The following is a 16,557-nucleotide window of genomic DNA, read 5'->3' as shown; positions in this document are numbered from 1 at the left end:
CAAGAAGATCTTGATGATAACCATGTTGGCTTGGATTTCATATGGTGGAAATTAAAATTGACGTTGGCACAATTGTTGCATCCTATAATTTTGCTGTATGACTAGCCCAAGTATTTTAAATGTAGTCACAAGTCTGCCACCTGCAGATCACATTTTATTTTATTTATTTTTTTCTTTTTGGGTCCTAAGTTAGAGTTTCCCGTAAGTTTATCTACCTTTCCAATACAAATCACGGTTTTAGACACCCAACTCACAGTTCCCTTCTCTATAAATTACTTAAGTTTCTCTTCAGTGTCCATTTCCTTTTGATGATAATCTAAAAACAAGAAAAGAAAATTAACCCTAAAGCATTAACAAACATGCCAGTAAACATAACTTCCATTAAAACATCATCAAATGGAGTCTGGCAAGGAGATAATCCCCTGCACTTTGCCTTCCCATTATTGATTGTTCAAACTACCTTAATCCTAGTCGTCAGCCGCTTCTTTGCCTTCCTTTTCAAGCCTCTCCGCCAACCCAAAGTCATTGCCGAGATAGTAGTATGTCCCTTTCTTTTACAATTTTGTTTTTCTTTTTTGTTAAAGTTAATTTGGCTTCGATAAGGGAGAATTTATAGTCTGGAGACAATTCAAGTACTAAGCCAAATCTTATTGATGACTTTGCAACAACTACAATTTTCTTTAAAAATATGGTTGGCCCTCTAGTGCATACAAAATACAATTTCATACATGTTAGTTCTTTGCTAATTCGTGCATAAAAGCATACACTATATTTTTGCTTGTCATTTAAGTAAATAGAAATAAATTGCATATTGTAGGGTGGGATCTTACTGGGGCCATCAGCTTTCGGAAGAAACAAACAGTACATGCAATGGATTTTCCCGAAATGGAGCATTCTTATACTGGAATCCGTAGCAAGTATTGGCCTTCTCTTTTTTCTTTTCCTCGTTGGTCTCGAACTCGATTTATCCTCCATTCGACGAAGTGGTAAGCGTGCCTTTGGCATAGCTTTCGCAGGGATCTCTCTACCATTCATCTGTGGCATAGGTGTAGCCTTTGTCCTTCGAAGAACAGTTAAAGGAGAAGACGAAGTTGGCTACGGGCCATTCTTAGTTTTCATGGGGGTAGCCCTTTCCATCACAGCATTCCCTGTCTTAGCTCGCATCCTAGCAGAGCTTAAACTGCTAACAACTCAAGTAGGTGAAACTGCCTTAGCAGCAGCTGCATTTAACGACGTCACTGCATGGATCTTGCTTGCTCTGGCAGTTGCTTTAGCCGGAAAGGAAGCCGATGGCCAGCATAAGAGTCCATTAATATCACTCTGGGTACTTCTCTCTGGTGTTGCCTTCGTTGTTTTTATGTTACTTGTGATCGGACCCGCCATGAAATGGGTTGCCAGCAGATGCTCCCCACAGCATGGTGTGGTCAATGAAGCTTATATGTGCTTAACCTTAGCAGGAGTAATGGTATCAGGTTTCATGACTGATCTTATAGGAATCCATTCAATTTTTGGAGCATTTATTTTCGGATTAACGATCCCAAAAGGCGGAGAGTTTGCAGAGAGATTGATAGAAAGGATAGAAGATTTCGTGTCAGGTTTGCTTCTTCCACTTTACTTTGCCTCTAGTGGACTGAAGACTAATGTTGCAGCCATTCACGGCGGGAGGGCTTGGGGGCTTCTTGCTCTGGTTATAGCAACGGCATGTGCTGGAAAGATTGTAGGGACGTTTGTGGTGGCGATGATGTTTATGATTCCTGCAAGGGAATCGTTGACGCTGGGTATCTTGATGAATACCAAAGGACTGGTAGAACTTATTGTTCTCAACATTGGCAAAGAAAAGAAGGTCAGTTCCCACTTTATTATTATTTATTTAATTATTTATATTTTCAAATATTATAGTTATTTGATCATCAAGAAGATGAGTTATTTAGGCGCAATAATTTTTAATCAAAAATTCTTTTACTGAAACCTTTTTTTCTATACCAAACCTTTTAAATAATTGATATATATTTATTAATTTTAAATAAAAAATATATTAATTATTTAATTTAAAAATATAAAATTTATATTGTTTGTTACTTTTTTATTTATTGCAGTCTTCATACATATATATATATATATATATATATATATATATATATATATATATAGAGAGAGAGAGAGAGAGCACAATGTAAAATAACTAAGAAATATAAATATTAATATAACAAGGATATTGTATAAATAGGAAAAAGTTGAGAATTCACTTTGGAAGGAAGCTAAATAAATAAGTACTTTTCAAAGTAAGGAAAATCAAATAAATAGAAATAGAATTTCTTTAAACTATTTTTCAAAATTTTAAAAATAAATAAAAACAAGAAAACAATAGTATGAAATTCCTTCAGAATAATTTTTGAAAATTTTTAATATCTGAAACCCGTCCGGTATAAAAATATTGAAAACAAATAAATTTTTGTACAACTTAATTGAAAACAAATAAATTCTCTCATTTTAATACATTTAGTGCAAGTTATGGTTGATTCTTAGTAATTTTTATGCACGTGACTGAAGAGAAATACATCTTAAACTCCCGTAGCAAGATTCATAGAAGCAGATGGTGTGCAGGAGTAAGACTTTTATATCAAACTTTTTCCCTCATAATCCTCAAGTGATATGATTTCCTAGTTGGGTCATATTTATGTGTTATTGCATTCACATGAATTATAAATGTTGACACATTCTTATACAGTTATCCCTTGTTTACTATCAATCATAATAAATAAATAAGAACTCCCTTTGCAGCAAGGAAAAACACAATAATTTTCGTCGTTCAGATCTTGTCATTCTCCCATCTTTCAGTATTCCATATTTTGGGATTTCCCTCTCCACTATAAAGTAATTTACTTAGGGCATTTTATGTCCTCTTAGATTCTCCTATATCGTATATCGTATCAGTGACCTTACGAAGAATACTGAAGGTCCATGGTAGATATATGATTTCTATATTTTTACTTAGTAGCAGTCTACCTAATTTTGCATTTACTTTTAATCATTTAATCTTAATTTTACAATTTAATTACATTACTATTAAAAAGTTGATATGTATTATTCTTTCTTAATTATTTGTTTCCTAGCTATTCTTTCCAAGTGTGAATCTTTCATTTGTGAAATAATTAAATTGAGATACATAACTAAAATTAAATAATTAAAACGAAATAAATTCGAATTGTGTAACTAGAATAAAGTTAAATGTCTACTCTAAAATAAAAATAAATTTTCAATTTTATAATTAATTATGCTTTAATTATTCGTTATGATGATATTACCTATGGAATATAAAATACTTAATAAGATTATAGTTGATTTGTTTAGGTTATTTCATTTGTTTATTCCTTAGGATGTATATCTTTGGACTAATTAAATTTTATTTTCAATTGGTTTAGAAACTGACAAGTTAGATCACTGTTTAACAGGTTCTAAATGACGAGGCATTTGCTATTCTAGTTGTAATGGCACTTTTCACCACCTTCATCACAACTCCAACAGTTATGGCTATCTACAAACCAGCTGGTGGGGATGGCAACATCTCCACTCGCACTCACCGGAAGCTCCGTGACTTCTCCGCCACCAATGAATCCAGCGACGAGCTACGTATTCTTGCATGTCTTTATGGACCACGAAATGTACCTTCACTTATCACTCTTATTGAATCCATTCGAAGTACCAAAACTTCCCAACTCAAGCTCTTTATAATGCACCTTGTTGAGCTGACCGAGCGATCCTCCTCAATCATCATGGTTCAACGCCTACGTAAAAATGGATTGCCATTCATTAATCGTCTCCGCCGTGGTGATGAGGGTTGTGATCAGGTTACAGGAGCATTCCAAGCCTATAGACAATTGGGACATGTTTCAGTTCGACCCACGACAGCAATTTCATCTTTGTCAACTATGCATGAGGATATTTGTCACGTAGCTGAGACTAAGAGGGTGGCCATGATCATTCTCCCGTTTCATAAACAATGGAGAGGAGAACAAGGTGATGATCAGTCAATGGATAATGTAGGCCATGGATGGAGATTAGTTAATCAGAGGGTGCTAAAGAAATCTCCATGCTCGGTGGCAATTTTTGTGGACCGTGGATTTGGAAATGGTGCTCAAACTCCAGGGCATGACAGTGCTGTTGCACAAAGGGTATGTGTGATGTTCTTTGGTGGACCTGATGATCGTGAAGCCTTGGAATTGGGTGGCAGAATGGCTGAACATCCGGCGATTAAAGTTACGGTTGTGAGGTTTCTGAAAAGAGAAGGGATGCAGAGTAAACCTGTTTTATTACAACTCTCTTCTCCATCCAAGAGTAGTGAACTGCAGAGGTATAGCTTCTCCACTGCTGCAATGAACCCAGAGAAGGAAAAGGCAAGTGTTCTTCAACTCGTTTTCGTTCATTGAGCATATTTGAGCCAAAGTAAAATAACTACAAGGATATAAATAGAATTGTGAGAAAAATTATAGAGACTAAATAAAGTATAGGAATATGTAAGAGATTCATATTTAATTATAAAGATTATGACTAAAATTTAATCAAAGTTATAAAGGCTTAAACGTATGGAAATATAAATTTAATATTTTTTTGGGAACAATATCATAGAGTTTATATAGGTATGTAAGTGTATAATTAATTTAAAAAGAGAACTTTAATCAAAGTTTCTTTTTTCCCCTAATAAAGAGAATAATGGGAAACAGATTCTTAAATTATTGGAATATGTTACTAAATTTTGGACTTTTATGTACTATAATATTAGCCATCGTTTAACATGTTCAGTTACTTTTTTGGAACATATTAGGAACTGGATGACACTGCATTAACAGAATTCCGAAGCAAGTGGGGCGGAATGGTAGATTACATAGAGAAGGTAGATAGCAACATTGTAGAAGGAGTGTTAGCAATAGGGAGAAGCGGGGATCATGATCTTATTGTTGTTGGCAAAGGACGATTTCCGTCGACTATGGTTGCGGAACTGGCGGACCACCCAGCTGAGCATGCCGAGTTGGGGCCTATCGGAGATGTGTTGGCATCATCAGGGAAGGGTGTTGTCTCTTCGGTGCTTGTAATTCAACAACATGATTTAGCTCACGCGGAGGAAGCTCCAGCAATAAAGATTGTGCATTCTCACCATGACAAGTTGTCAGCAGATGGGTCTTCAGGCTTGAGGGAGATCTCGAAAGTTGTCTAACCATCAAGTAATTTAAGGTTGCTAAGTTGTAATATATATAGGTTGTAATTTTGAATTTCTGTTTTCCCAAATCTTGGTCTTGTAAGTTTGGCCAATTGATCAGCAGAAGGGAAATATAAATAAAAAGAGTTGCAAATATATAATTCTTTTTCATTTTTTTATAATTATGGTTAGCTCTTAAAAGCATACTAAGTTGATTTTTTAATTTGACTTTAAAAATATATTATAATAGTAAAAAATAATTTTTTATTATTATCATTGTATATTAAATTTAGTTCCGTCTCTGAACACATAAAAGAAAAAATTAAATTGAAAAATATTTATTCAAATTAAAGAGGAGAAGTTAAATACTTTATACTGAAAATGATGTCTCAAAGCAAACAAAGTCTTAGTTGAATCTTTATACACTATTCTTAACAAATCAGAATTATGGAAAATGCTTATTTCAGATGTGGTGTACACATTCACTTTCAAGTAAATGGATCATATCACATATTTAATAGGTCTAGTACTTGTCGTGAGAGACATGCGGAACCAAAGTCATGATATATTTAATTTCTCATAGGTGAATATTGCTAAGCATAATATTTAAGATAATTAAAATCTGCAATTACTATAGTTTATAAATTATAATTACAGATATAAAGTTAAAACTATATCGTCTGAATATTTACAATTGTTCTTCCGATATGTAGCCAACATTCAGAGTTTTATTACTATAATTTGCGCATCAATTTTTATTTTTCGTGGCATTGCAAATAACATTTCAAACTATTATGGTTAGCTTAGGACATAACCTTTCGTTATTCCTATTCTCTTGCTAATATTGCAACAATTTCTAGCTCTTTTGCTTATTCTCTTGAATGGTGGAGCTGCTTTTGGTTATTGTATGGCACATGGGTTTTGTGTACGAAAGTGTTGCAAAGTTAGTACCAACTAAGAAATAGATTCTAAAAGCTAAAAAGTGATATTGAGCAATTTCAATAATTGGATTCATTCATAGTCCTGGTGTAATAGAAATTGACTTTTATGAATAGCTTGATAGACTATTTTCTTTCAACCCTTTAATAATATGTCGTAAAAGAAAGGAAAATTCATATATCAACCCTCTCATTTCGATCTTATAGAAACTACGAGATAACGACGGAAATAAATATGTGTATATCTTATCGAGTTAAAATTTGTACTTGCTATTTTCTTGTCTATCAGATAAAAATTTACCTTCATGAAAAAAGATAATTTATTCGGATTAATACGAGAGTCGAACTATGTTGTATTGCCGGAATCCATGTTGCATATTTAAAAGAGATTGATTTCCTTACTTCTTCTATGGTATAATCATTTTCTCGTTATTTTCTCTTCAGTTCTAAAATATAGAACTAATTTAGTTTATCACGGTAGAAAGAATTCGGTGAGCTCGAAAAGGTAGTAAATAGTTTTTGGCTCATATGCAATTGATACAAAATAATAATACGAAATTCTGGTGAAATGTTTCAACTTCAATAAAACAAGGTGTACAATTACGCAGGATGGTGAATATGAGTGTACATATAATGGAGCAGCAGTGCTTCTTCAATGCACTACAGAGTAGTTTGATAAAGTATTATCAAAATGTGCCAAGGGACCCATTAGTAGACAATATTTAAACATGTAGTAGTTTGATTTAATTTGCTTTATGATTTTGTTGGTAAATGGTTTTCTTTTCTGGAGTTAAACAATTATTAAGAGATCAATATTTAAAAGAAGAAGAAAAGAAAAAAATAAGTAGCCGTTGAATTATTGGTTTGAATTTTGATGGTTGTTTCTTTTTTTTCTTTTTTTTTAGTAGAATTGATGATCAATATTAAGAATTCGAGACAAAAGTAATTTTGAATTAAAAAGTTGATTGGTATCCGTTGCAAGAGAACGAGAACTTAGAAGAAACATTGCCTTCTATAGGGACTCAAATGGGCCATTGGAATATGTATTGCCTCATTAGTAGTACGTAGTCGGTGGAGCATAACTCTCAAAAATCTAAAATTCAAACCGAATCAATTCAAATCAAACTGAACCGATTCAGTACTATTTATATTAGTTTAAGTTTTTAATGATTAAAATTATATCAATTTGATTCGATTTCATAGAAAAGAATGTAAATAAACTGAATAAATCAAAATAATTAATATTTTTAATTATTTAGTAAAAGTTTAATTTTAAGCTAATTTTAAATTCAGTTCAATTTAATTAGTACGCTTATTATAATTTTTCTATTCAGTTTGATTCATATTTACATATAATTTATTGAATTCGATTTAATTTTAAATTTGGTTCGATTTAGTTTATTTTCAAAACTGATTTTATTTATTTAGTAGAAATAGTGCATTTTAGTTTTAAACTGAACCAACTAAATATTCACCGCTAATATATAACAATGGAAAAAAAAAGAATTCAATAATAATTTTTATAGCAGCAAGGTTAAAGCGATGATCTATTTAGAGTAGTCAAAATGTGGTTAATTATTAGTTTTAAATAATTTTAAATATTATTATATTTTTAATTATTATAAAGAAAACACTAGTTTTTAATCATTTAACACTAATTACAATTTCAATTTTTAGAAATGAGAAAGACTAATGACTTAAAACAGGAAAAATAAAACCTAAATAAAATGTAAAACCCAGCAAATTGCCACTTCTTGTAATATATAGCTACAGTGCAGAAACAATATACTAGAGGTACTAAATTAATAATTTCAGTTTTATAGGTGGATTTCTTTTTTTCTTTCTTTCTCTTTATATGAGAAAAATAAGACCGACTTGATTAATAATTTTTAATATTGAGAAATTCTTTATTTCCGATGTAAATTTTTGTAATACATAAATTTCTATTAATATTTTAAATAAAAAACGAATTTTTAATACAATTGAATATAATACACAAAACATAACAAGAAGATTTATTTTTTGTTTTTCTTTTTTAGTAATAGCAGAAGTTTATTAGCAGAAAACATAACCAGTAAACCCCTAAATCACAAAAACACCAGAAATACACAAAAACACAGCAGATGTAACAAAAATAGAGTTTAATTTCTGCAGATATACTAATAGCAACATAGCTGAAGGTGGTTCCTGTAATTAGGGTAGAGCATAACTAAGTGACAGTTCCAGATCATTTTGTTCCACTTCAGTAACTTGTAAAGAGAAGGCATCTTTCCAGAACTGATCTGATCAGATTCATATATGGGCTTGGTGTAAAATGCACAAAACGTTCATGATATTGCAGCATTGCACGTTCAGTGAACCATTACAATAATACAAAACAACTCAACACCACAGGTATCCATCCAAGTGCGTATCAAATATTAATCTTTGTAACAGCACCGCACTCATCGAGTGCCAGACATATCGGGTAAATAGCTTAATTGGTATCAAGATTTTACGCGTATTCAATTATTACTAAATTTTTTATTTTCTTTTTCAATACCATACCTTCTTTTTTTTTTTTTTTTTTCTTTTTGAGATTATGGTACTAATTGGCCAGAACTCCACATTAACTAGTCACTCAGCTGCTACATTATATGTGGTACTGAAAAGAAAGAATAAAAAATTGAGTAGTAATTGAACATCTAATAAAATCTTGGTACTTTAGATCTTTTTAATATTGCCCAAATCATGAGGTAACATAAACTCTTTTTGCTAAAACTCTTTGAATGCATAAAATTTAATTAGCCAAACAGTACACAACGAATAATGCCATAATCATGGTCCAACAAAGAAAAACATCAATGCATGTAAGAATGTTGCTAATTTACAAGGAATAACCCCCAATAATAGATAGCTTACAATAATTAATCTCTAACACTGGCACCTCCTTTGCTATTTTCTTTTTAAAGATTTATCTAACATTTTGTAAATAGTTAATATGTAAATGATGAGTTAGATATTTAATAATTAATGTTTTTATTGATATTTTATTTATCTTTGTATTTGAGTTTTTTTCTTTCTTTTTTTATATTCTAATGATTCAATTGTTAGTGAGTTTCGGGAAAAAAAGTATTTTCTTTGACAGATTACCATTCGTTCGCATTTTATTGACGTGCGAAATTGATATTTTTTTTTATACTTTAATAAATTAATTGTTGAATGAATTTCAAAAAAATTAATTTTTTTAACACGTGAAGATCATAGGTTTATTGTAATATTTAATATCCAAATTATGACATACATATTTAACTCCTAGCCAATTTTTAGTTTTTTTAGTACCAAATATTAATAAACATGACGCAACAGTTAAGTGGCAAGCTGATACGAAATTTTGACTATCATGTCATCAAAATTTTTATAAATTGTTAATAGGTACTACAGATTGAATGAAAAAAGTGTAATTACTATTTGTCCCTATAATATTTTATATTATACTGATTATTTTCTAATATTTGAAAAATATATTTTTTCATTTTCTTATTCTGTAATTTTATACTAACAACCCCTTTGGTCAGAATTTCTATTAAAAAATCCTTAATTAGGTTTGGTTTTATACTATTTGTCTTCTAATTTTTTGTGTAATATACAAATCACCCCCTATATTTTATTTATTATGCTAAAATTTCTTTGCATTTTGAAAATCAATGAAATTAAAGAACTAAATTATTAAAAATATATAATTTGATCCTCATGCTTCTTATCAAAATTACAATTTTACTGTAACAAAATTAATAATAAGAATAATATCTATTTAATTTCAACAATTTAAAATCAAATTATATGAATTTTCAATATTTTGATTGATATAAGTACTTTTAAGATATTTAAATTTTACTAGAATTTAATTATGCTAAAAATTAGAATAATTAAAAGAATATAAGTTAATTTTTTTTGTACATATATTAAAATTGATTTTTGTGTAAAAATTAGACAAATGGATTTTAGTATAATAAATAAACTATAAGGGGCAATTTGTATATTACACCAAAGATCAGAGAACAAATAAAATAAAACTAAACCTAGTTAACGAAAACTTTGATGAAAGAGGTTTTTAGTATAAAATTATAAGATAGAAAAATGAAAAAAATATATTTTTTAAATGTTAGAGGGTAACTAGTACAGTATGAAAAAATATAAAAGACAAATAATTTTACTCCAAAGAAAAATAAAAAAATATAGTATTAAAATGAATTTAAAGATTTAATATCATTAAGATATATGAAGCTTTTAACTTAATTTATAATTGGAAAATGAAGAAAAAAAATCATATACTCATAATTTTATAACTATTTTATTAGTGTAGCTTATTCGGATAATGATAAAATATTGGCAAAATTCATTTTTAAATTTTTATTTTTCTTTTCGTTTCAGACAATTGATTGCGTTTTAGAAATTTTTTAAATTTTTATTTTTATAATTATCAAATCCTTTTTGACGGAAGATGCAAAAGTGAATGGTTTTATTAAATATCCTACACATAAGTAATTATAATAAAACTAAATTCAAGTCATCAGCTAGCTGGAGAATGACGTGTAGGTACAACAAACACTAATTGCACTCAGTAATTGAAATCCCATAATATATTCAAATATTCACAAACTTTAGTATTCTAGTACAATATAGAAAGTAAATTTTTGGTTTTGCCTATCTTCCATAACCAAACTACTAATGATAAATTATTCATTAAAATATAAAGAACAAAGGAAAGAAGGAGAGTGATGACGTGAAAATCGCGTATCAGAGGAGAAGACCGACCGTGTGTTTAATTGTTTTATAAATTGTGTGTAGATCTCCATGCAAGCATTCTTTTACTGCTATCTTTCATTTATTGTTTTGATAATTTTTCTGATGAAAGAAACAAAATACTATTGAGATTCTGACAAAATCTTCTTCATTTAAGTATGCTTTTTCTAATTATTCCTATGCAGAGTGAGCCATTTGATAAAGAAGAAAAGGAAGAAAGGAACTGAAACAAGGTCATTTATTGGATTAAGAAAAAATGAAGAAAAATCAACAGGGAAGAAAGAAGAGGAAGATAGTTGAGAAATGGACTATAGTCATATGTGTTATTTACAATATTGCCATTATTTTTAATTTAGTGTTGTGATCTCTCCTAGTCAGCATTTTTGCTGACAATATTTGACACATACACACATATAACCGTGGGAAAATACGCGCATTAAAACGCAATTGATTATTAGATATGAAGTAAAATAAAATTGAAAAATATATGAATTTAAATATGAGTTTTACTTAAATTAATTTTTTTTAGCAGAATAGAGAGAGAGATAAAACGACTAACAGTAGTAACTCACGATGGACGTAAGCATATAGACTCTCCTCTGCTGCGAAATATTGATAGAGCTTTAGGTAGCCTGAACCAGGCCCAAGCCGGTTACTACAACCCCAACCTCGGACTAGAAAAGGAGACTCAACTAAAGTGTAGTCCCCAATGCTCTTAAGAAAAAAAAATCCTTAATAAACTATTCCCGTCAGGCTACACCCTAGGTCGTAGTTTTGCCTAAACTATTATTAGGCCGAGTAGAAAGAAAAGATTATATCATTGTCGGTCTGTGGCAGGACCTACAACTATCTCTGCCATTTGAAAAATGGCCGCATTAGCTTACATGGGGACAAAATGGCCTCAATAATTAGAAAGCAAGTCTGTAAGACCATCATAGCTTTCGTGGACTTAATTTTGAGTGCCTCCATCTCCACTTGATCGGGGAGCTATCTCAGCTTCAATTATGATTTCTCAACCGCAAATTGCATGAAAATAACCCAAGTTTTTATGGAACAACCCAAAATAAATAAATATAAAAACTAAGAAAACAACTATTTTCCTGCAATCAAAAGCAGGGAGAAAAAAGTAATTTTACCATTACATTCCGACATAATGGCTGAGATGTTTCGTTCTAGAAATTAAAATTTGAAATGAAAATTCTCCATTAGTTTCCAACCTATTTCAGCCAAAGCATTTCGGTCTTATATTCTTAATACATTTTTTATAATTTATAATATAAATTATTCTAATTTAATAACTTTAGTAAATACTATTTATAAAATGCTTAGTTAATGATATTATAGTTATTAAATTTTATAATTAAATTAAATTATTTAGAATAATAGAACTAATTAATACATGTAATAAGTAATGCTTATATTAATATGTTCAACTATATAATTTTTTAAAGTAATTAGTACCATTATTATATATTTAAATTAATAATCATATGTTTATATTTATATTATATAAATTAAGAAATTTTAAAATAAGTCGATATTAAACTATGTCGTTCTAATTAGATATTTGGTATTATATTGATAAATTTCAAGATTAGATATATTTAATATGTAGGAATAAATTAGACTATCCGATCTTAATTTATCAGGTGTACCATAGTTTAATAATAATTTAAATTAAATTTTCATAAATTTATAATAAATCTCAAATTTTTATATATAGATATTTCAAAATTACTTTATTTATCATTAATCAAATTAAAGTATAACTATGGAGGAAAAATTAAGTATTTTAGGATATTAGAATAAAACTTTTAACTTTTCTCATTATCAAGCCCAGAATTGATTTTGTTCAATACACAGTTGAGTTGATGTGATAGAACTTCAGTGAGTATACCACCACAAGTGTTTTCTCCCTTCTCTGTTCATTTGCAGATAGAACCAACAAATGTTGACAAATTCATTCGAACTTGAAGAGACAATTTCAGGTGATTTAACAGGCCACATCTTCTGTCAAAAAAAAACAGGGCCATATCTAGGGCTTAGGTCACTAAAAGATTTCCAAAACAGCAATTGATATAATTAGTAAGTTAATATTTTAGGTTGGAAGAAAGAGAAAAATTCTTTTTATACAGTGATGAATAAAATATTATATTTGAAAAGACAAAATTTCAAATTCGAAATGTCAATTTCCGGGATTAAGTTTATGACCATCAGATTGACGCCTGATATTCTCCAATAAAGTATCTCGATATTGGAAATAGTGGGAGATGGGCACCAAGTTTTGAAAAATAAAATTAGAAGACAAAAAGAAAAAAAAGGAAAAAAGCTAATAGGTCAGAATGCACTAAAGGGCATGTCAACATATGGATGACATTTCTTCAAGAAAACATAAATAATTAAATAAAACTTATGTACATATAGATCATTCAAACTGTCAAAAAGGAGAAGAAAAATGAATTCTATGTCATTATTGAAAATTGGAAATGATTATGTGGTAGGTGGAACATGTCGTGCATTTGGAACCACAAAAACAGGAAATACACTAAAACTCCTACGAAAAGCCACTTTTAGATTTATGTAATGATGAGGCATCTTCGGTACCTCACCAGTTCATGACGCAAGAAGAATTTGTGAATATTGTTGCGACTGAGGATTTTCTTTGTAAGATTTATTATTATGATAATCTGTTATTGCACTATACGTATACGCTCTGCCAATTAGTATCAGATCGTCAATTCACCTGCTCAAATGGTTGACCTTGAAGATAGTATAGTGGCAACTAACCTTGTATGATGATCATGGCATGGAGATTATTTAGGGAGTAGGTGAAGAATAACGGACATCTTTCTAGAATTTTGAGCAACATATGGGGATCAATAGATGAGAAGGATTGGAGAACATTTTAATGGTCTCAAGCGTGTACGTGTTAATACGAATACAATCCTATCCCTCAAAATCTTAGAAGAAGGATAATAGAATATGATTATTGATGAAGTAGCTGATATTATTGGAGTTGCCGCAGTAACCCCTGATTGTAGAAGGATTGTTAGAAACTGAGTCGTATAATAAAGGAAATGGTTAGTTTAAACTAAAGTGGACAATTCCATTTTTAGTGGAGAACTAGATATTGAGGGATTATTGGATTGGTCCATTCAAGTTGATAAACTGTCCGAGTAATATAGAGATTTCAAAAATAAAATGAGAGTCAAGTTAATAACTTTCAAGTGTATCTATTTAGTGGGAGTGGTTGGGAGAGACCATAATAAGGGAAGATCGTTGTTCTATCCAAACGTATAGAAGAATGAAGCAATTGTGGAGGGGAAGATTTCTGAGTTGTTATATTGTGGATCCAATTACATCTACCATTACGTACCTTGGATTACTAACATGTGTGGTCTATATATTTTTTAAAGAAAATTGAGTTTAACTGATGATTTTTACCCACAATCAAAATAAAAAAATTATCAACTTAATCTATAATTTTTTACTTCAACCACACACAATTGTCTTCTTCAATATTAAAAAATTAATTTTTTTTATTTTTTTACATTTTTATTTTACACACTCTCTTATTCTTAAAATCTTATAATTTTATTTGCTTTCGATTTTAATCTTTCAAAGTTTAAAATTTCTGCAAATCTCATTATTTTGTAAACATATTCATATTCATTTGAAATGACATTTCAATACAATCACATAAATTGCTTGCAAAATAGTAATAAAAATATTAAAGAATCTACAGTTTAAATCTTATGGAACTAAAGTTTATAACTGAAAAACCAACGTTTTATATAGATTTTATTATTAAGGAATATATTATTTATTTTGTCTGAAAAAAAGATATTCTTTTTAAACATCTTATGTATGTATGGTGGACTTCTTGATTATAACCTATGATTAATGAATTTTTGTTATATATTTGATGACCTCAAGTGATATGTTAATGAACTTGTTGCTAGTAGATAATGAACCTGTTGCTAGTAGATAATGAACCTGTTGATTATAACTTACGAATAATAAATCTATAATAGAAAACTATGTTATATATTTGATGAACCTCAAGTTATACTTTAATGAACCTATTGTTTGTAAATAATGAATCTGTTCATTATAACCCATTAATACTGATTATCTTTACGCATATATGACATTGTCTATTACATAAAACTTTTATATTCATTTTTTTAATAATATACGGTTCATCGTACTACAAAATGAACCTATCAAATTTCAAAAATAAATTTATTTTTAAAATTATGAACAACATTATAAACTTGTAGTTCATATATAATGAATTGTAGTTCATATATAATGAACCTCAAGTGATACTTTAACGAATGTATTGTTTGTAGATAATGAACATTCATTATAACTCGTGAATACTGATTTATTTTTATGCATATATGACATGTTCATTATATAAAATATTTATATTCATCTATTAATAATATAAGGTCCATCGTACTATAAAATGAATGTATTCCATTTCAAAAATAAATTTATTTCAAAATTATGAACAACATGATAAACTTGTAGTTCATATATAATGAACTTGTTGTTTGTAGATAATGAATATGTTTATTATAACCTATGAATACTGATTTATTTTTATGCACGTATGGCATGTTTATTATGTAAAACTTTTATATTCATTTATTAGTGATATAATTGTACTACAAAATAAACCAATTTCATTTCAAAAATAAATTTACTTTTAAAATTATGAACAACAAGATGAACCTGTAGTTCATATATTATGAACCTAATTCATTTCAAAAATAAAACCATTACCAAAATTATGAATAAAATGATGAACATATTATTCATATATAATGAACCTTAATTTGCTACAAAATGAATTTATTTAATTTCAAAAATAAATCTGTTATCAAAATTATGAATAAAATGATGAATCTGTAATTCATACATAATAAATATCAATATTCTATGTAGTACACCTATTATTTTCCAGCAATGAAACTGTTACCATATTTTAAAAGAAATGATTAAAGCTTGTAGAATCTGATTTGATGGTCTAAAGAATGGAGAAAAAATAAAAAATTTCAACTCATCAAAAATGAGTTCTTAAAATATATAAATATGCATAGTCTATGTATGAGAACAAAAAAGAAAGAAAAAAATAAGAATAAAAATATTATACATCAGAGAACAAAAAAGAAAGAAAACAATGAAAAGAATGAAAAATAATAATTTATAGAATCTAATTTGAAGCTTTAAATGATGGAGAATCGAGAATAAAAAAAAACAAAATCAAACCAAACTGCTTACAGAAAGCTCACGGTTTTATTTTAAATCCGCAATAATATACATGGCGTTATCTTTAAATTGAAACTCTCTTATACATGTGTTTTGAAATTCAATTCCATCATTTAAATGAAACGACTATGTTTTAGATACTGGGTACATAATGCACACTGTACCCCTGTCCAAAACATAATTTACCAAAAATTTCTACCTCCTAGTTATGAACAACAAGTGTTTGAGGCTTACTAACGTACAAGGGACTTAATATTTTCCAAGTCTGTGAGGTTCTACAGATGGTTGATGGGCCTACTAAATTATCTCATCGGGTTGGATAAAATCCTCATGAGGGGTGAGACACCAAAGTTGAGCTAA

The 16,557-nt window shown here is 29.2% G+C and overlaps 1 protein-coding gene across 1 annotated transcript; it reads left to right on the top strand.

Moving 5' to 3' along the window:
- Positions 1-55: 55 nt before the first annotated feature.
- On the top strand, positions 56-5,365 carry LOC8279591 (cation/H(+) antiporter 20). The gene is made up of 4 exons (XM_015724513.3): positions 56-539; positions 818-1,843; positions 3,453-4,394; positions 4,823-5,365. The coding sequence occupies exons 1-4, from the start codon at positions 360-362 to the stop codon at positions 5,210-5,212; spliced, it is 2,538 nt and encodes an 845-aa protein (XP_015579999.1). The 5' UTR covers positions 56-359; the 3' UTR covers positions 5,213-5,365.
- Positions 5,366-16,557: the final 11,192 nt, after the last annotated feature.

Source organism: Ricinus communis, chromosome 10 (assembly GCF_019578655.1).
Source record: "Ricinus communis isolate WT05 ecotype wild-type chromosome 10, ASM1957865v1, whole genome shotgun sequence".
NCBI lineage: Eukaryota > Viridiplantae > Streptophyta > Magnoliopsida > Malpighiales > Euphorbiaceae > Ricinus > Ricinus communis.
This window is presented reverse-complemented; position numbering and strand designations above follow the sequence as displayed.